The following is a 22,366-nucleotide window of genomic DNA, read 5'->3' as shown; positions in this document are numbered from 1 at the left end:
ATATATTCAGATTTAAGGCTGCTGATGCTTTTTTAAAATCTTAACTGGCACCAATGTGTGGATAAATACTGGAGACTAAATGTATATAAAAAAATCAACTATACAAACCCAAGAACCAACGCACTGTGGAAATAAATGATGATAGGATGATAAAGGTCCTCTATTAAAACAAAACAAGGCACAAAAATACCTACAGATACAGTAAGTGCCTAAAATATCACATACTGACTCAGCTATTGAAAATGCAGTGTAAAGTGCTCATCTTTGTGATGTGTGTGTGATAAACGTAACGCCAGGAAACATGCATTGTTCTCACTTACAGTGTTTTCACCTCACATCTACTTAACTCACAATAATGTATTTTATGGTTTGATATATACTTTGATGCATACTTTCATACCTTTTTCATACTCATCATCATAGACTCTTATTACTACTAGTCTATATTTCAAACCAGCAGCGTGGCTGTGTGTATCTGAAGTAAAAAGAGTGCTGGAGGTTCAAAGTGCCTTCCTGTTGTTCCAGCGCCTTCAGCAGGCCGGTGACTAATGCCACCGGGTCTCTGAGGTGCAGCTGCGAGGCCGGCAGGCTGCTCAGCTCCATCAAACTAGAGCTCCTCCACAGGGCCTTTGGATCCCGTGAGGCAGTCAGAAATATTTTAGACTGACTGCGGTTATGGAAAATCTGATATTGATTCTGTTGCTGGTTGTGAGGAGCTTGACCTTGGTCGTGTGTTTGGCTTTGAGAAATCTGGTTGCAACTTTGGGAAGGATGTTGAAGGACACTGTTAGATTTTTGCGCTACGCTGTGGGTGTTATTTTGTTCATTGTGCAGGGTTTGCTGATTTTGATTCTCTTTTTCATTGGTTGGAGAACTAGAGGCTCTGTGACTCTGAGAGGGATAATCACCTTCTAGCGGCTTTACAATCTGCAGCTTCTCTGGCAGGTAGGATCTTGCTGTGAAGGAGTATCCCGACCAGACGCTGCCGAGGGAGGGGTGCGAGCACAGTGACAAGAGGCTTTCGGTGGGGGTCGCCGGGCCTCCGCTACCCTCCCCACCTTTTTCCTCCTCTTTGGCCAGGTAAGCCAGCTTTCTCTCCCTCTCTTCCTCAAAAAAGCGTTTCTCTGAGAGGTAGTTGTCACGGCGGAGGGACAGACGGCGGAGGGCTGCCTCCAGGTCCCTGCTGCCTGGGGTACCTGGGGTGCCGGGGGGTCGTTTGTTAGAGTCTTCTGACCTGAAGCAGGAGAAAACAGGTGAGTTAAGTTTCAGTAAAGAGTTTTAAAAGTAGCATGTCTCTCTCCATTTTATTTTGCATAGCTCAGTTGGTCTGGTAAACAGTGGTTGGTGGTAGTTTGTAAAAATGCAGGATGTGATAACTGAAACCTAAAACCTGGTTCCTAGTAACTCTAGCCTGTAACAGAAACACACCAGCTCAGACCACAGTTACCAACATACACAAATAAATCAACAGGAGTGATAGAAGAGTAGGACAACCTTAGTTACGTGATACAATAAAACAGGAAATAAATGATAGAGATCAAAAAAACTGCAGGTTGCCAATATGATGCATTACGAATTTTAGTTAAGAGACCTAGATGGCGGATTGCGAGCTTATGTTTGTAAATGCACATGTCAACACCCTTAATAGTGATAGTTTACCATTTTGGCAAATTGGCCTATTGCCATAATCCCTATAGTCATAGCAGTAGGTTTGTTACCTTTACTTGTTGGTGCGAGCTATTTTTAGAACGGCGGAGCAGAGCCGCAAGCTGCTCAGAGCTACGCTACGGAGGCTAATGGGATTTCTTGGTTTCCCTCATCAAACTCTTAAAATACACTTGAAAACAACTCTGTCTGGTAACGTTCTGTTATTATCTCATAGCGTGGTGAATGTGCAGGTCACAACTTGTCCATGAGAGTGTTTTGGAGTTGTTGGATTGTGTATTTGATGAGTTTGATGAGGGAAACCAAGAAATCCCATTAGCCTCCGTAGCGTAGCTCTGAGCAGCTCGCAGCTCTGCTCTGCCGTTCTAAAAATAGCTTGCACCGACAATTAAAGGTAACAAACCTACTGCTATGACTATAGGGATTATGGTAATGGGCCAAATTGCCAAAGTGTTGAACTATCCCTTTAAGGCTGATTTATGTGTTGGCTTGATGCCTCAGAAAATAATATAATCAATAGTTTGACCAACATCAACAGTAGCTCCATCAGTATCTGTACTAGAGACACTGGTTCAGTTGTCTCTTTTTAACTTTCCATTAATTTCAATTTTTGATATCCAATATGTATTTTTTTTAGCTTTATTCTCTTTTATTGTTTGTGTTGTGTGTCTGTTGCTGTGTGTGTGTCCGTCTCGCCTATTGACCTCGAGTCTGAAATAAAGATATAGACATACCCGTCGTCTGGACCCTCCAGTATACTGCTCGTCCTGTTGTCCAGGATGATCCCACCTCCTGTGTCGCTGCCGTAGATGGAGTTAGAGCGAGGGGTGCCCATCCTGCTGGAGCGCCCTGAGGTGAAGCAGGACGTCTGATTGGAGCCCGGGATGTTGAGAGGGGAGGGGGCTAGTGATGAACGCTGACGCATCAGGTTGAGGTTTTTCACCGTCTGAAATACTCGCTTTGGGTGCAGTCTGGAGAGACAAGATAGCATAAATATCAGATTGATGGATTCATATTCTTAAACCTTTAAAAAAAATTAATAATCCTATCTGGATCTATATGTTTTCTTTCTCTAGAGTGAGTCAGACTTTAAAATCAGATGTACCTCTGCTCTTCCACGTCTGGATCGTCCATCTGAAGTTCCTTCCTCATGGTGCCCTCAATTTCGGCTGCCAAAGAGTCCTGGAGAACAAGGAAACAGTTTGTTACTAATCTACTTGGGCCCTAAATCAGACAGATACTGTATGTTAATCAATGACAGCAATGGTAAAATTCACTGTGGATGTCTGACACGTTTAGGGTCATAGGTTTTAATAGGTTAGACAAAGACTAAGACTAAGACAAAGACAAAAGTGTAGTTAAGTAGCAGGAGGTTGAGGGACAATAATAAACCCACTTTTGTCCCTCTTATGTGTTGTCCCTCCCTCCCCCTCTGTCCCCTCACTCACCATCGGGAACAAGCCCAGTGAGTGGAAACGCCTCGATGTGTTGAGTGGTAGCGTTTTATTTCTCAGGTTCTTCAATTCCTCTTGAGCCTCATGAAGCATCTCCATACACTCTGCGTACTTATCTTGGAACTCCCGCAACTTAAGGAAAACGATAAAAAAAACATTTACTGGATGAAAATCAACGGATATGGAATATTTGATATAGAAACAAAGATTGTTATCCATCAGTATGTATATTCATAATGGTTATTAAAAGCCTTGTTGCAAAATCCAAGTAGTTCAGTCAGCTGAAATCTAAAACAGGAGTGATGACTTGGTGTAACAATTGCCCCGCTTTGTCATTGCCTGAAGTGTCATTGTTACATCCAGGTCTCAAAATTGTTTTTAAGGACACTTTTATTGATTTTATTTTATCACGTGCAGTGCTGCAATATTTGATAGACCTCCAGATTATATTAATGTTGAAGGTAGGGTCACAAGCCCTGCCCTCCTTTGTTATTGCAGGAGGCTTTCTGTCAGTGTGTCCTGCTGCTGCTGCAGGACACACACACATTGAGGTCACGGTCAGTGGGTTGTTGATCGTCCTACCTCAGCAGTGAGTTGTCGCTGGGCATCTTTGGCTGCTCCTAAGTGCTGAGTCAGCTCCTCGTTTTCCACAGCATACTGTACACAGACAAAAATAGACAACAACAGGGTATGAAAAACACTGAAGCTACAATATGAAACCACTTGCATAAATGAAATGAATATAAATGTATGCTACATATTCATACCAGCTTGGCCTTCTTCTGGAGGTCTACTATCTGGGAGAGGAGGTGTGTGATCTCCTCCTGCTGCCTGGAGGCGTCTTCAGTCTTCCTGGCCAGTTCTTCAGCCAGGGAGGACATCTGCACATTGGCATCGCCTGGGAATGAGAACAGTTGCTCAGTAAAAGGTAAAGCTGCTTTTTTTCTCCCCTGCCTCACTACATTTAGGGAACAAGGAAGTAATTCAGTTCTTAATATGATGACGGTGAAATACTCACGTAGCTCTTTGACACAATCATTAACAAGCTGTTGTTCTTTCTCCTCATAAGAGATTGTTTCCGTCTCCAAATGACTGGCCTGAGGAAAAATTTAACAGATCGTATTGATCATTATAAAACGGAAAGGTGAAATCCGGCGATCTGATTGGTTGTTAACCGTGGTATATTGAGCATATACCACGGCTACTATTCTAAAGCCTTATCACAGCGTAAGCTATCACTCCGCGTCAGGCACGTATGACTGGTATGAATGGAAGTTGTTGTCATGTATCCATGACAACGGACTGTTGCAGTCCGTAGCCCAAGACAGCTGATGTTTTTACGATGTTAAAAAACGGACTAAAGTAGTTGAATCCACATGTTTAAGGTGAACTTTCACCTCCGGAGAGGGTTAACAATGGTAGAGGGGATTGAGCAGTGACTTTCATCTGAAAAAAAGCGGAGGAAAAGACGAGATGCAGAGCTAACTAGGAGCTAACGTCTGGAGAGGTGGGACTATTTTTTTCACAGTGAGGCTATTTTATTGGATAATATGTATTTCTGGTTGAATAAAACTACATGAAATTGATTGCGTATCCCTCTTTCATATTGCCTTTATTGGTAACCGTTTTATAAAAGCAATATATCACTCCAGTCCGTGGTATATGCTCATTATACCACTCTAAGGGGGTTGTCGTCCCTCCGCTTCGCGTCGGGCCGAACAACGCCCCTTAGCCGTGGTATAATGAGCATATACCACGGCCTGTCGTGATATATTGCTTAAATATCACACACAGGAGACATTCATCACCCCAGCAAATAACTTCTCCTCAACATATTGCATTAAACAGATACAACGACAGAGTGAACGTGTCGTACAGTGTCACCAGTTTGTATGTGTACCTCAGATCGCAAAGATTTGTTTTCTTCCTCCAGATCTTTGAGTTTCTTCTGCAAGGAGTCCAGGGGGAAAAAAGTTGGAGTTGACACATTGGGTTCACTGGGACGCACACTGATAACACACACATGAGAGGTTTTATATTAATATGGGTTTATATTACTTTATAATCACATCTTGCACACAGATAAATTAATAAAACCTGCAGAGATCGCATAATATTTTATCAAGAGATACACAGAGAGAAGAGGAGTGGTGATGACGGTGAGGAGAGGAAGTGACTGAGACGAGACGTACGGTGTGGAGGTGGCAGACTCTCCCTCGCTTTCCTCTGCAGCGCTGGTATAGAACTGCAACAGCTCATCTTTCATGGACAGGTCATGGCGCAGCTGAGATACCTGTGTGTGTGGAAAAACAGAGGGACACATGCAGATGGAGGAAAGCTGAAATAAAAGAGGAGATGGCTGCAGCGGTAATGTTGTACAGCTCCAAACGCACACATTACACATGTTTTATTCATATGTTCAGTATATAAATAAAGACATTTTCCAAACAGTGTAACATTTGATGACAGCGGAGAAATACACACAAAAACAAACGCCCCATGGCTGTGTGTGTGTACCTCCTCTCGGATGTGCTCTACTTGCTCCTCCAGCAGTTCGTTTCTCTCACTGAGGGCTTTGTTTTTCTTCAGCAGCGACTGTCCGATGCGAGCGGCCAACTCCAAGTCACGCTCTTTCTGCACAGAGCCAAAAAAAATGTGATTAGTGTTTAAAACAGCAAAATAGCTGAAAATATTACAAATATTAAAATGAATAATTCAACATTTTTGAAGCATCTCTCCTCTAATCTCTGTTTACTGGCTGCTGAGAGACATGAGAGCGACAATATTCATTGAACTCTCTCTAAGCAAGCAAATTGCAAGGTGAACTGTTTCTTTAAAATGATGGCAGTGCATATTTATTTGTGAAAGACATGAAGCATGACAACAGAAGCAAGACTGAGGGACTGTCAACAAACCTGTTCACAACACATTAAGTCAGTACAATGAGCTTGTACATGGTGGAAAACACTAACAGCCTGGTCTGTTTGTTGAAGGCAAGACATCTGTGAATACCATGTTTAGTCAATACTGGATGGCTGCCTGTTAAATTGGATGGGTCATATAACAATGACTCCTTTCTATCTTCACAGGTTTGAATATACGTATAAAGATGAAGTCGGCTGAGCTCCTGCTGCTGCTGCTTGTCGCTCTGATGTTCACGGAGCAGCTGAGGCGAAGAAGTTGGATTTGAATATCACGTTTGACGCTAAACTTTTTTTTAATCAGAGACCTCATAAAGCAGCCAGCGTTCAGACTATCAGACCACTTTATAACATACAGCCTAACAGTGTGTCTGCCTTCACTCGCGTGCTTCATGCGTTTCTACTTGAACTTGATGCTCCTTGACTTGATCTCACCTCTTCCAGCAGCCGAGTGACAGCGTCAATGTCGCTGTAGGTCTTCGTCATCTGGCCCACTCTGTCAGCACACAACACTGCACAGACAGACAGAGACAGAAAAACATAAGTGACACAGAAAATACTCCATAAAAGATACTGTACAGTTGACAGTGCACTAAGTGATGAATCATCATGGATTACATTTGCACCCATATAACACGGGTCCTCATTCATTTAACCCTCTGTGCCTGCACTCCTTCAGATGAAATACTACATCTGGTGAAGCTTTGACAGGAGTAAACCAGGGAATGTCATAAAACCTGTTATAAAAACTGTAAAAACAAACATTTAAAATTGTTAATTGTCACAATATCTGTAATACAGTTATGTATAGTAGTTTATTATACAACAGTCTGCAATAAGAGTGGATTTACTCACCTACCTTCAGTGACTTCAATAGTTTTAGTCGACTGAGTGTTACTTCCTCATGACCTAACTCTATAACTCTCAGTGTTTATGACGCACAATGAGGATACATGTTGGATTTTATACTGTAAATTCAATGATCCTCTGTTGTCTCCCTTTCTCTTCAATCTTTTCTAGTTGTAGGTTCATGAATCATATCATAGTAAAGTACTACACATTCACGCTCGCAATACACGCCTTCACAGAATCACACACACACACAGCTCCACTATTCAGTATCCTGCAAACTAAAAAAAGAAAGGTGAAGTTGTTGTCTGCAGACACAATGTTCAAAGTGAAGGCCCACACCACAGCGCTGCTATTTTCAGCTACAAGAGAACAAGCTCATTGTCACCTCCTTCCGTCCTCACACAAAAGGTCTGATTTACCTTTATAATCTGTTTTCAATGGAGATTGACAGAATTATTCACCTCAGAGGTAAAAATGAAAACAGAAGACATCACATGAAACAATATGAGCCTCTGCCTGCGGTAAAATACCAATGAGAGAGATTCAAAACAAAAACTATTTCCTCTTCCTGGATTGATTTTTTTATTATAAGCATCTAATCTAATTACCAGGTGATTTATTACCCTATATGTTGCCCAACGCCTGAGATTTTCTCAAGTTACAATCGCACAGTGTAAGTAAAATGTCTTGGTGTGGTTATATAACAGTATTTATTTTTGGTCAGTTTCTTTTAACACTGTCAGTTGGAGAGAGAAGGTGTGTGAGGTTGAACTCTCTGGGAAGTGCAATGGCCCCCATGAATTAGTCATTTGCTGCCAGAAGCCACAGCATGTTAATATGACACATGCTACAAAGACATGATGGAACCACTGAACTGATTCAGTTTCCACAGAAATATAACTTTACCTCGGATCCAACACACAAATGTCACGATAAGCAGATACACAACACTTCTAACTCAGAGGCCTCAGGATGCAAAACAGAGTTGGCCGATGCAAACAGCATATTTTCATATCCTCATACAAGTACAAGACACAGGCAGTGTGTGACTACTGAAAACAAAGGCACAAAGCCTCACCGGGCTTTGCTATAGTTTAGGATATTTTCCATTATTGTCATCTATTATTAAACAAGCTGCACTTTTCAAACCAGACAAGGTGGAATGAGTATGTCACATGCGGCATAGGCGTTTTGTCTGATGAGATAAGGATGCCTTAATGTGTTTGTCATTCATTTCTAAGGTTTCCAGGGTTGTTTAGAAATCGAACCATTTCTCCTCCAAGTACAGTAGACATCACACATCAAACAAAGACAACAAATTCTGAGATTATGCTTGAATGAGTCTAAACTAAAAGCTCTGTTAGACTGCATGTAAGATCAGTGATAGCTTGAGCTAAATGTCAAAATTTAAATGATATAACGTTTATATTTTTATCCAACTTACCACAGTGAATACAACCATGTACAGCAGAGTGTGGTAGGATGCTAAGATTCAAGAATCAACCCTAAAGCTAAACAAGAAGATTGGCTAAAAAAGAAACTACTAGTCAAGACTTTCACCATTACCAAGGTAATGTCTACTACCCACGTTACATTTGGATATCAATTAACTAGATACTGTATCTGATAATGTGTATTATAAACACACAGGCCTGATGATGAAAACAAAAACACTCCCACACATCACGTCTCATGGGTGTAGTTGTCAGGACACAGAGGATTACTGTGGGAACAGTGAAGGAAACAGTGACAATCCCCTGAAAGCACACGTATGTGTGCGTGTGCACACACACAAAAATGCATCACTTACATCTGCTATCTGACCAATAATGAGATTGTACACTTGATAGCACAATGAGCAGGCGGTAAAGCAGGCAGACATACTGTACGTTTGTTTGCTTTGTGATGAAGAACATACTGCTTTATTTCCATGGAAACACTCCACCCGAGTCAGACAAATAGGGTGAACTACGTGCCCAATAAAAAGTTACAAAAGGTGTAGGCATAGGGCATAAAGCTCACTTTTCTCACAGCTATGTAAAGATTATGGTTGAGTGGAAGGCAGCTTTGTGGAGACGCAAACAAGGTCGACTAGAAATGACAACATGTCTGAGGTCGTGGGCAGACAGCTATTCAGCACCAAATATAAAATACCAGAGATTGTATACACTTTGTGTCATAGCATTAACTGAGAAAAACATAGGAAGTTCCTTGTCTTTTATTGATATCAGAGGGCGAGGTTAATTCTCTTTAATGATTTTCGTTATCAATCTATTGAGTCATAAATGGAGGGTGAGATGGTTAAAGGAAAAACAACTGTTACCAGACGTAACCTTACACTGGAAGGTGATCTGGACGTCTTTTTGGTGTTTTCTACACAGAGCAGGTAACTTTAGACTGATGGTTGCTCTCTGTCTTTGTCAGACGGAGGATGAAGGGGAGAAACATGTTCAAGTTTTATTTTTACACCCCTTAAGATTCTACAAACTATTGTTGTTCAGTTTACAGGTAACTCCCCTCAGATCAGATGTCTGAAGTAGTGACTCAGTTTTAAGTTAAATATAATTAAAGCTCTGTATGAGTCTATTAGCAGACTCCTGGTTTTCTGTGTCTGCCGTGCAGCAGGGGGGCGGAGGGAGACAGAAGTCTGGAGTTACCGCCAGGATTGGCTGCTCCTGGGAAACATACAACACACAGGCTCAATGACAACAAACACTACGCCAACTGAATGAAAGGTAAAGATGAGCTTTGCTGAGCCAAATCAAATCCCCCAAAACAGCTCGTGTAGAAATGTTATGAAGCTGTGCCACTTTCCTTGTTGGACTTTAGTTGATAGTGATCTTAATTGCCACTATAAAAACATGTTTGTCCTAGATATACAATACAGAGATATGGGTCTTTGGTCTCTACCCAAAAAACATTATGTATTCACAGACACAGTGCACAAAGAGGTTGTTTTTAAATTTAATTTATCTTTTATTTATGCATATTTTATAATAAAGCTCACTTTAGCTGTTTACTTTCAGGTCTTATATTATAACCACCTCCATCCCTGCTTGTTAATGAACCTTTAGTTTATAATGTACACTAACATCATGTCTGCAAAAAAAATAAAAACCAGGTTGGTTGCTCAATATTTGCACATTTTAAAACACTGTTAAAACTGGCACTTGCACACGAGCTGGAATAAAGAGCCAAGCCCATATTTGAACTTGTCAGATGAACCACACCGTACTGAGACCAGGCACAACATCAACATGAAGGACGACTGCACCAGCTGGATTAATATGAGTCACTGCCCCTGTGGGGACATGGTTCCCTTCAAAAAAGCTGACACAGATCTCTAGTAATCTCCCTCAGAAACCATATCACTTCATAACAAATTAATAAAGTCTGAATCACGCGACAACAAAAGGTCAGACGCACTGTGTGAGCCCGACGGGCGAGAACTAGGACATGCACATCAGAGATAATGCCCTCGGTAACAAAGATGACCAGTGCACTACCTTCAAACAGAACTTGTCGTTCCTCATCCATCTCCTCTTCCTCCTCCTTCTCTGTACTATCATTTTCAGGGAGACAGACGTACTCCTCTTCCTCTTCCACATCCTCTTCTTCTTTCTCCTGCTCTGGGCTTCCATTACTGGGCAGGGAAACATATTCCTCATCCTCCGGGTAACAGTACTCCAGCTCGCCTTCAGCAGACGGGAGCAGTGCCATCCCCCCCCCCCTCTGGCACTACGGTTTACTAGTAAACCACAAAGGCTGCGTGTGCAACAGCATGGATCCTACCTGTGCTGTGTGCATTTGTGGGTGTGTTTGTGTTTCAGTCTCTGAATCAATACCTAATGTGTGTGTTCCTATCTTTTGTTCCATAGTGGAGAGAAAGTAATTTTAGTGTCTGTCGTTTGTCTCTCTGAACACTCCATGTCTATGGGTGTATGTATGTGCGTCCAGTGCTAACTGGTGTGTTTCTATGTGTTTCTAAAAGAGTGTGCATCATTTGTCGCTGTGTAGCTGCATGTGATAACCAGATAACTCCCCTAACTCCTCCCCTTGTCCCCTGTGACTGGTCAATGAATGGCCTACTCTACTTTACCACATACAGGGGGGGTGAACACACGAATATAAAGGGAGTTGTCTGTCAGCAGGTTACAGGTCATAAAATTTGGATAAAAAGATTAAACACAACATATGACAGCATTTAAAATAATCTGTACTATTTATCTTAATCCGTGAAATTCTCAACAATTCACCCCCCATCCAGCCTTTTTCAATGCATAAGTTAAAAAGGTTCATGGTTAGCATCTGCACAAGCAAAGTGGAGCTGAGGGAGACGCTTGTTTCTCAGGTGATTGTCAAGTCCAAACAAAAGCAGCGTCCTAATGTAACCCCTCCACTAGACAAAAAAAACATGGTACAGTCCGCTCAGCCTCCATGGCGACAGGGCAGGGCCAACAATAATAGATATGCACCTGTTCCCAGGGTGGGGCCGAGCACAGTGAAACCTCCACAGGTGAATGTTTTTTACACATACTTCAACCTGCAGCCGGTGTTATCAAGGGAGATCCACAGGATAGTGGGTTTACCTCGGGCTGCGAGGGTGGAAAACAGACTAATGACAAAAGGGCAGAAGGCAAAATGAACAGAGCTGAACACTTAAAGCTACAACTAAACAGAGCTATTCTGCTTCAAACATTAGTGAAACAACAAAGTAGAATATAAATGAAGTGGCCTGGCTGCTCAATCAAGTGATTAACGGCTAAATTCACTTCCTTGGTCACAAATAGTACACATTTAATCCTGAAGTTTTATCCAATTTAATTACTAAAACTATTGCATGAAAACTTGCACAAAAAGTATATGTTAATGTCAGCTTAAAAAAAAGGAATAAAGACTGAAAAAGAACTGAGATCTGTTGAATTTGGGTTTCTAGAAAATTGACACAAAATTATCCAACACTTCAAAACTCTGAGAGAAAAAAACTCTGTAGAAAACTACATTTTTGCATGTTACTGCTGTTTATAGCCAGACACCTCCTAAACTGTCCAATTACATTCAAATTCAAAATAGCATGGTACAGCTTATCACTTTTAATGGACTGTGCTGCTGAAGTTCCCTTTACATTAAAGAAGACAAACAATAAATACTATGTGCTGGACCAGATCCTTCTTAAATTCAATAGGTCACATGAAAGCAGTCCAGTTCTCTGCTCATTACTCACAGCTCAACTTATAATTACTGTAATTGGTCTTGAAAACTGATGCCAGCTCAATAATGTCCTGCACGCTTGAGTAACTCCACTCAATGGTCCTATGGATGCAGAGCTGCTGGCAACAAAAGAGACTCCCCTCAGTGTTTCTGAGCACTGTTTTCCTACTCCCATTACTTTTCTGGTCACATTCACTTTTTACACTCCACTTGCTTTTCCGTCCCCTTCACATCACCTCGCCCCCTACACCTCACTTGTCTTTCAAGTTTCTATTGGCACTCTTTGTGCAGCATTTTTGACGAAAATAACCTAATTTTGGCCAGTATAAATGTAGATGAACCTATTGAAATCAAGAAACCCAGCTAGTTCAAAGATTGACTCATAGCTCAAAGGCTCCACATCTCTCAACTTGTATCATTGCAGGCTCTCAGATCTAAATCTCACAGTTTCCTTTGACACAGCAGTGGTTCCTGTAGCAACGATACAGCCGGAGGAGCCATGGTATCTCCATCCTCCAGTGTTAACTTTGAACTCACATGATACAGGGGAGGCTAATTTAAACCGCTACGGACCTGGAAACAAACAATTTGTTTGCAGTGAATGAATTAAAACCACTTCAATCTTAAAAATCAATGTTTTATCTCTCAGCTTCACTTTGTTTCCAACAACCGTCGCTCCACCCTGTCACGTTCCCACTGGGAGAATAGTTTGCCCTCTTTTTCAGTCCCAACGGTCTGCCCTGCTCACCAACTGCCCACCCAGCCCTTTTGTTTTGAAGGTTTCCAAGAGTGCCAAAGAAATATTTGGCAGACTGCTATTGACAAGTGTGGCAAGAGAGACGGCTAAATATAAGCCAGCCTACTTCCACATCCCTCCCTTGCATATCTCAGAATAAAACCAGCTGCTTTTCTATTTTTGTCTCTACACTCCACACGAAGATTTGTCAAAGAACCTGCTCACATTTTGTTATTTGATCAGTTCAACATCAAACACAGTAAAAGCTATTCTAGGAAACATTAGTCTCTAAAAGCTCCAAAGTACCAAAGACTAAAAAAAAATCAAGTCTTATTTGGCTGCCACAGCTAAATAACAGTGCAGATGTTGGAGGTGCTGAGCCGTCTCAGCTGTTATGTAACATATTTCTACAGAGCATCCCTGACACACATACATAATGGAGCTCACATAACAACTCAGAGATCAGATTGCCTTCCTCCACTCACTAGACTTGCAGATTAAATGCAAACAAGACACATTATATCCCATTGATTACCAAATTCATACAAATGCACCTGTGCTCAGTCAAATGAAAAGCATTTATTGCAGGATCACTGCAGTACACAAAACATCCAGTCATGGACTATGACAGGCTCAATAATAACAGAGGAGAGACAGACAGCGGTGAAAAGATAAAAGATGCACAGTGAGGAGGGAGAGCCAGAGGTTGTGCCTAAAGGCTGCTAATAAACCGTCTGCTGCAATAACCTGCTGTTAGTCACACATGTCACATGACTACAGTACTGTAGGTGCCATCAGTCTTCCACATGCCTTAGCTGTGTGTGTGTGTGGGGATTGATTGTTACCCTCACAGGTTACTTACAGCTGCTGCAGCGAGACAATAACACATGCTGTCGTAAAACTGGGGTACATTACATAAATGCACTGCACCAAGTTCCACAATTACTGGGTAATCTTAAAGCTGTGCACTCATCCTTTACTTACATCACCATGCTCTCATATTGCTTGGTGTGTTGTTTTTGTCCTCTTTTGAAACACCAATAAAATTATATTGGTTATATTTAGAGTTTTTTTTCCACCTTTGACTTGATTGATTCTGTTTTCAGCACATTTACCTATAAAATAAACAGTTTTTGCCCCCTGTGACTTTTATTCATCTGGTCAGGTCAGCTGCTGCCTCCATTTCTATCAGCAGCTGTGATAAACAGGTACCTGGCATCAGTACAGACCGGTCAGTCTCCAGAACCAGCAGTGAGGAGCCATGACAAAACCCAGTCCTGCTCTACACACATAACACCCACTGTTTGGCCACCTTGACTCTGCTGCCACAGAGCACCTGTTACAACATCAGTTGCACTGTCTTCCTGTCCAATGTCACTACAGTTTAAATACTGATTTAAATTGTTGTTTTCTTTTATATTGCATAAATGTCAGTCAGGGTCACATCCTCTGGGTTGTCTTTGATGGAAACAAGCAAAAAATAATCAGTTCAAGGCTAATTCCAGTGCTGGTTTATGCTTTTTATGTTGTTTAATTATGTCCAGTCCACCTTAATCCTGCTACTACTTCTCCTCACTCTAACCTTAATCCGTGCCTCCAGAGGACACCTTACACCTTATAAAACCTGGCAAGTGGTTATCAAACACTGTTGCATCACAATTGCAATGTCACCACCAAAGCACCTCTTATAACTGTGAACCTTGCTCCTAAAATACAAGTCACTTATCAGGAAAACCTTTGTACAATTGAATCTGTTTCAGTCTCTTTATAACTAAATAAATGATGAGCTCTGGATGAAATGCTCTGTGCAGCAAACCGCTCTCTTGTAGTTTCTAGACAGCTCTTGTTTTGGTAACTGTTGGACGACCCTCTGTGCATTTTCAACAACAACATCTTACACATCTACATTCCAGAAAACAGTTTGACTCTGCATCGGTCACATGTCGCTGCATGCGGTTCAACACTGTTGCCTTACCATCAGTGCACTCTTCATAGTACCAGTCCAGCTCATAGTAGTCTGCCTTGACAAACCTCTGGCCTCGTCTCTTCATCCTCACTGTTCGGTCACACAGCTGTATTGTTTCCAATGTCCCAGCATACTTAGCAGCAGCATCTCCACCGAATCCAATGTCCCAGCATGTTTACAGATAACCAGCTGTCACCGGGGTTTTTTTTATTAGTTACTGATAGTTTCCGTTGGTCAGTGTGTGCCCAGTTCTTCTATCCCAGCATGCTTAGCAGTTACCAGCTGGCACTCGGTCGTTGTTGGTGGTGAGAGTCTGCCCAGGCTCATCATATGTTCTTTTCGTCCCCTCCTCATTAGCAGCAAACTGTCAGTGTATTACGGTCCATATTTGTTGTGATGCCGGTGCCATTTCTGCATGTCATCCCACTGAACTGTTACTTGCGTCATCAGTTGTCAACAGAAAAAAAAAAAACACATTGTCATTAAATCGCCCTTTATCCAACGAGAACACGTTTCAGTGAATCTGCCATTTGGATCGTGCCATCTTTCTGCAGTCTCTTGTCTTCCTCTATCTCTCGCTCTGTCTTCTTTCTTCTCTGTCCATCAGTTTAAATCAGTCACCCCCAAAAGCGTGCGCAAAATGTGTCTGCTTCCATCCTCTTACTTGCTCACATCCATTTATAGCTTCATGTCAATTCATCCTCGTGTCCTCCGGTGCTCCTGTGTCTCCTCCTTCTCCTCCGGTCGAGTCTCCCTGAGGTTATATACACTGTTGTGTCTCCTTTTGTAACATTCCCTGCTCATTGACAACACAACCTCCACACATGGGCATCTCTTACAATGACTCAACACAGCGACACGGAGAGTGAGCGAACAGCAGCAGCAGTCACGGGTTTTGCAGCAGAAGTGAGGATAATCGTGACACAGCGAGTCGGGGCGGGGTTAACGGATGCCTACAGCCAATCAGACCACCAGCAGCATCCTCCGGTCTGCTCCCACCCTCCATTCGTATTTCAGCATCACCCCACTCCTCCTCCCTCCTCCTCCTCTCCTCTACTTTGTCCTTCTGTGTGGTTGCTATAGTAACAGGTTCAGACTCCAAGGCCCGAGGCTGAGCAGCATGCAGAAGGCAAGCGAGTGTGAAAAGAGTGTAGCGTTGGCAGAGATGACGTGGCTCGCCCAAAAATGAATGAACACACCGGGTGTTCGGTGATTGGTTATTGTGATAGGGGAGTGATGAAATAAACACATGCACAGTGCATGGGAGAGAGAAGAGGGGCGTCGGTGCAAAACCCAAAACACTGCATCCATTTCAATCTCTGCCTGCTTGGAAGTTTTTTTTACAGAGACCGATGCAGCATATAAATTGATTATATGGTATATCTCAATACACTCAAAACCTCAAAGGATGGCACTCCAACTTATGGCACTGACTAACTAGAGGACTTACATAACTACTCTGATTTTACTTGTGTGATGCAATAATGCTGCATTAGTCCAGACTTACAGATTCAGTTACAGCTCACACCATGTGCTATTACTACATGACAATGCATCATCTCTTCACTCCTTATAACGTATGAATAGAAAATATATTGCAATATATAAACAAACCATCTACATATTCAAATGTCAAACTGTCAAATGTATAATTATGTGATTAATGAATATGATAAATGTACAAGAGACAGGTTTATTAGATATAAACATCTGTCTTGTTGTACATAGATCATTATTTTTCATGTGGTTGACAGTATTGATCACCAGCTACATTACAGCTTGAATGGCTGTTATCGGCCAATCAGACGTCTCCTCCTCCTGTGTGATGATGAGACATGTGAGAGTGATGTCATCACAACACTGGCTCGCTCCATGGTTGCTTTCTATTGGACATCTGCCTGATGCCTCCGTCTGCCTCCATGCCATCAACCATGCTGTCCATCTGAACCAAACAGTTCAAGCACTTGGATGATGTTACATAAACCAGTAAAGCTTGTTCAGCAATTTCACACACAGCAGCTCCGGGTAAAGATTCATTTTTAAGTAGTACTGAATATCACCTGTATGTTTAACCTCTACACCTCCACTGCTATATTACAGAGAAACACAGGTTTATGACCAGGAGGAAACCAGGATGACCCATCACAGCTCATTCATCATGGGCCTTGGTGAAACAGTACCTGTCCGTCTGTTTGAATAACAATGTCATTGCACAGCCACTATATATAATTAAAGGAAAACAATACAGTTCATAATAAAGCACAACACCAATGTTTAGTGTTCAGAAACAAACATGCCTTGCAAACCATCTCATACTGTTTCTTATGTAACATGACCTTGTCTTAGCTCCTTAGCCTGACTTGCTATGATGAATGTCAAGGCCAAGGTGTCCATGTCGACATGGGGGATCGAGGTGGTGTTTCGGTTCTTCGTTAAACCTATTTATAAGACACTTGATCTATTTTTAGAACACGTTTTACCCTGAGTCACTGTTCAAGCAGACATGAATTAGACCTGAATTATTGATGGTGAAAAACACTTTACGTTCCCTCGGTTTGCCGTTTGCAGAGTGTGCACGTGTTTTTACTTCAGCCTCTGTGTGTTTATTTGGTTCCAGTTGTGTGTAAGTGGGTGTGCGTAGGTTTATCTCTGGCATAAGAGGGCAACCACAAGACGGCAGCTCTTAGCCTGATAGAGCAGACACGTGCATGAAAACACAACAGGGGACTGAGGGCAAGAGAGTGCATAACATCAACCAACAGAGAGCGAGACAGAGAGTGAGAGAGACCCCTATCAGGTATGTTTGTTGTGGCAACCATGACCAGCTGTCACACCCACACTGCCAGGCAAATGGCCATCTCACTCTCTCTCCTTTACTTCCTCTCTCTCTCCCTCCTGATCTGATTCCTGCACAGTCAAGGTCAGTTTGAATCTAAATCACTCACCTCTCAATCATATTTTTTTCATTTAGATTTATTTGTCACAATGACAAAATATGATTGAGTGGCAAGTCTCGAGGTCCAATTTTCTGTCGTTACTTCATGCCATATGTCTGGTGTTGAGAGTTTCGGTAACCCTTTAATTTACAGGACGTTAATTACATGATAATGTTAAGAAATAGCCTAGAAATAACAATTAATTGCATAGTAATGTCAAGAAACAGCATAGAAATAACAGTCAATTTCATAGTAATGTCATGTTTTTCATAAAGATAAAAGATTACACATGCTTTTCATGCTTTGAATTTTTGGGGAAACTGCAATCAAACGTTATTTCTGGGCTATTTCTACGCAATCAATCATTATTTCTTGGCTATATATCTCAACATTACTATGAAATTGACTGTCATTTCTAGGCTATTTCTAGACGTTATGACACAGTTAATTTCTTGACATTATCATGTAATTAACAGCCTGTAAATCAAAGGGTTACCAACAACATCAACATCAGCAATTTCAGGGACAGACACATTTAAAACATCATTTGAAAACAGTATATGATCAACTTACAGAAGTATTTCAGAGTCTCCTCTATCTGTTCAGTAGTGAGGTCGAGGGCAGAGTCAGGGGCCACCAGTGGCGTGTGCAGCCAATCATCTTGGTCGTAGCCGAAGATGGTGTCGGCCCTCAGCTTGTAGACTGGCAGCTGTTCCTCCAATAAGCTGATAATCTCAAGCTCCGGCAAATCAGTACTGTTACACACATCTGTGCAGACAGAGAGAGAGAGAGAGAGAGTGTACAGTATTTGTTCTTTTCTTCAGCCAGAACATTTTCTATGATGGATTATGGATTACAAATGGACCTACATAATGCTGTATTCACCAGAGATGGTTTTGTGATGGGCACAATTTGACAGCATCAGTTCTGGTCATTTTAATTACATAACCCACTAACTGCTCCCCATTTGGCAGAAAACACTACAGGACATTTGAGCAGTTTATTTTAACTGAAAGTACAGGCCGCCCTCTACTGGACGACTACAGGAATACACCAACTTCTCTTTACAACAACCCTGTGGCATTAAAAAAAAGAAAAAGACGAGCCCAACTAGGCAACAAGCTCATTTGTGTCTATTTGCATCCTTATAACATCTAATGCTTACCTGGGGTGATCAGCTGGACCCATAATTAATGCAACACCTTTCTGAACTCAACAACACAACTTCGTCTCCTTTGTCCTCGTGTATAATAAGGAGTGTTTTACAGTATGCATGTCAAAATCTGCTGTATAACGTTCATTTTTCAATATGCGTGTAAACAGTTGATTCAGTATTAATCTCAAAGGCACAAAGTGTGGAAATGTCCACAAAGGTGGTGTCTGAGACAAGTAAAAAAACAAAAACAAGGGGTATCAAACACAGTTGATGACAGTAAAAAAAAAAGTACTTCTTTTTTATGACCGGCTAAAAATAGAAAATAACTGTAATCATTTAAACACGACATGTTGTTATTGTTGGCCTGGCAACCAAACCGGTCCACAAACTCAGCAACCTCCTACCTCAAACCTCTGAGTCAACCAGAGAGCCAGATTTTCTGTGCTGCTGTGGAAAATGAAGTGATCTTACCTAAGCTTTCAGCTATGTGCCTCGCTGTTCACACATCACTTTAGTGTGCCATTACAACGGGCATGCATGCATTTAGGACTCTATTAGAGAGCGCATATACTGTCTGTTCGCTCACAGGATTCAAGTTTTAGTCATTTTTTTCTAAAGAGATGTCAAAAAAAAAGAAGACAGAATGAGAATTAACATACAGTAAAAATAATGTCCTTTGTTCCTCGGCCTCCCTCTATTTCTGGCTCTGTGTCTCTCATCTGCTGTCCATCTCTCTTTCTCCATCTGTGTCCCTCTAACAATGCTGTCTCTCACAGTTTGCTAATCCAGACTGAATGACTGACTGTGCTGAGCAAGGGACACACACACACACACGCACACACAAACACACACACACACACACACACACAGAAAAAGAGAGCGAGAGAGAGAGAGAGAGAGAGCAGCTGGGGAGTCATTCAGCAAGCACAGCCAGTGACGTTTCAACACAAGAGTAAGTATTAGACTGAATCAAATTTCTTACCAAAGCAATTTAAAAAAGTTAAATTTTACCATTAGATTGTTTGTGATTGCTTGTTTTTTTCACTAATTTGTGGCACTAAAGTTGTGTAATGGTTTTTACTCTTGTCTGTGTCTAATCACTTGGTTGTCTCTCCTGAAATGGTGTTTTCATGTGGCTTTATATTACAGCGGCAGACCAACAGCTCTGTCAACCCTGAGCTCATTTTATTCACGTGCACGGTTTTTGTATTTCTCCACAATTTTGTCACATCACATGCAATAAGTTGTGCTGTTTGGAAAACATTACACCACCGTTACCATTCAGCATAAACCTGTAAGATTATTGATGAGAAGTCAGGGCTCTTTTTCCAACCAAGTGCACCTGTGAAGCTGTCAGCTGCCATATCAAACGTCACCTTAACCTTTTAGGAGTATCAGTTTAAAATGATGTGAGAAGCAAATAATATTAAAACCAACAGTGATCTTGGTGAGGAGAAGGTTGTTTCAGATTCACAATATTACCGTGCTGTACTGATATGAAATATGACCTGTGTGCACTTCAGCTCCTAAATTGAGTACTGATAGGACACAGATGAGGATAATAATAGCACAAACTGTTCGTGCTGTGTGTGCTGACAAAAGGTCAATGGAGACAGCAAATTGTGATTTAAAAAAAAAAAAAATGTGTGCTATTTGTTAAAAAGAAACATAGTTTTTCAATTTGACAGGGACCTCTTTTTGTTGAGTGTGTGCATGTATTTCACAATTCTCAAAAATAAACAGTTGCTTTGACAGCTGCATTCAGGGCAAGTTAACCTGGATCGTGCAAAGTACAAAGTAAACCGACTGTCAATGGTAACAGAGGCACTGACAAAATATTTATTTACTGTACATGTGCTCAAAAACACAGCAGACAGTGTTTTCTTTTCTCTGTTGCTGTTCTGTCAATAACTTTGACACAATAAACCATGTAGAGAACCAGAAACCAGCACACAAGGTCAGCTTTACAAATAGCAGGGATGTAATGATCACCTGACAGTGATATTTCAAGTTTGAACTGCTCAGTTTAGACAAAGGTGATTATACAACAAGCTCAAGTCCAATATTCAAATGTAAATATAGACCGCAGGCACAAAGGGGACGAGCTGCAGGGACATGCCAACATTAAAACAGCTAGCAGCCACCAGAGAGGGAAAGTTCAAGTTCACATGTGAGAACAGGCCACTGTTGATCTGAGCAATAAACACAGCAACATGTGCAGAGGACACAGAGTCAGGAGGCAGAAACACAAGTGTCATTGGTATATTATTATTATTATATATCATTATTTTGACTGTATACACTGTACTGCTAATGACCAGAGCCAGAGCCAAAGACAGTTTGGCCAAACTAAGACAAAGTAATAACACACTCCCTCTACTTGACCCACACAAGCACCAACACTGGATATACAGTACAGTGTAACTATGTGTAGTATCACTACACTGAGACTAAATTAGGTCGCTGAAGAGTGTAGGGTTTACAAGCACATGGGACGAATTCACACCAGGCCAGCTGGACAGGACTTTAGAAATGTTGTTAAGCAGAATGGCAGACCCCTGTTAAGCCCTCCTGCTGCTTGTGGCCAAGTCACAAAGCAAAGTAAACCTTTTCCACAATTGTATTCATGCAAACTTTTTTTTTTCCTTCGACAACACTCTCATAGGTTTGGAAAAAATGAACTTAAACTCTGAAAGAGAAGTCGGTAAAGACTCCCTAACTGTAGCCTAGTGGCCGAAGGAGAGGAAACTACCGAGTGGCTCACAGCTGCTGTAGAGATAACAAACAGAGATGATTGCGAGATAGCGGCAGTCAGAGAAACTCTACCCAGATGTTAACCAATCTACTCCTGAACCTGACTGAGAAGAACAGCTGAAAGTGGCAGGAAAAAAAAAACACCTCGCTGTGCACAGGGGTACTCACTCATGGTGCCTGAAGCCCGACAACCACCAACTCTTCTGCCCTCAAATCACATTTTCCACTGATCCGGGGGAGAGCAAGGTCGCAAGAAATAACAGAGAGTGGAGAGAGAGAAAGAGAGTTGGGAGGGTGAGAGCGCTGCATGTAAGAGACAGAAAGAGAGAGAGAGAGAGGAAAAAGAGGGAGGGAGGAGTGAGGAGGAGATGAGATCTGAGCCAAACTGGTTCGTCATGCCTGACATGCCAATGACGGAGTCCACATGGACCGCCCTGCGCTTCCTCTGTCCCCCTCTCTCTCCTCCTCCGACAGTCTCTCTCTCCTAAATAAACACAGTGTGTCCAACAGCAGACTGGGTTCCTACTATCTGACTATGTGTTTCAAGCAGCTCCGACTCTTAACACAGACTTTATACTGGAGTATATAACCAGTAGAAGTGTAAAAACATTATTCAACACCAGAGAAACAGGTCAGCGGAACAGATTTAACACAGTTGCAGTAATAATCACGGCCTGTACAACACCGGCAAAGCTGCAGCAGAAAAACTGCCAAA

The 22,366-nt window shown here is 41.8% G+C and overlaps 1 protein-coding gene across 6 annotated transcripts in view; it reads right to left on the bottom strand.

Moving 5' to 3' along the window:
* Positions 1–22,366, bottom strand: part of trak1a (trafficking protein, kinesin binding 1a) — a 43,447-nt gene that overhangs the window by 8,501 nt on the left and 12,580 nt on the right. The window contains exons 2-14 of one of the 6 annotated variants that reach the window (XM_085802628.1): positions 19,557–19,704; positions 18,315–18,509; positions 6,476–6,552; positions 5,637–5,753; positions 5,312–5,412; positions 5,020–5,128; positions 4,138–4,216; positions 3,887–4,017; positions 3,702–3,776; positions 3,114–3,251; positions 2,771–2,847; positions 2,400–2,636; positions 909–1,234 (exon numbers count right to left, since the gene is read on the bottom strand). In XM_085802628.1, coding sequence (XP_085658754.1) covers positions 909–1,234; positions 2,400–2,636; positions 2,771–2,847; positions 3,114–3,251; positions 3,702–3,776; positions 3,887–4,017; positions 4,138–4,216; positions 5,020–5,128; positions 5,312–5,412; positions 5,637–5,753; positions 6,476–6,552; positions 18,315–18,509; positions 19,557–19,641 — 1,747 coding nt within the window. In that variant the 5' untranslated portion in view covers positions 19,642–19,704. Of the gene's footprint in view, positions 1–908; positions 1,235–2,399; positions 2,637–2,770; positions 2,848–3,113; positions 3,252–3,701; positions 3,777–3,886; positions 4,018–4,137; positions 4,217–5,019; positions 5,129–5,311; positions 5,413–5,636; positions 5,754–6,475; positions 6,553–10,398; positions 10,717–14,814; positions 15,119–18,314; positions 18,510–19,556; positions 19,705–21,819; positions 22,018–22,366 lie in introns of those variants that run through there. The other 5 variants (XM_085802629.1, XM_085802631.1, XM_085802633.1 and 2 more) reach the window with 5 other exon arrangements.

The sequence above is a fragment of the Trachurus japonicus genome, chromosome 16, assembly GCF_045865225.1.
Source record: "Trachurus japonicus isolate A0001 chromosome 16, Traja_1.0".
NCBI classification, from domain to species: domain Eukaryota; kingdom Metazoa; phylum Chordata; class Actinopteri; order Carangiformes; family Carangidae; genus Trachurus; species Trachurus japonicus.
This window is presented reverse-complemented; position numbering and strand designations above follow the sequence as displayed.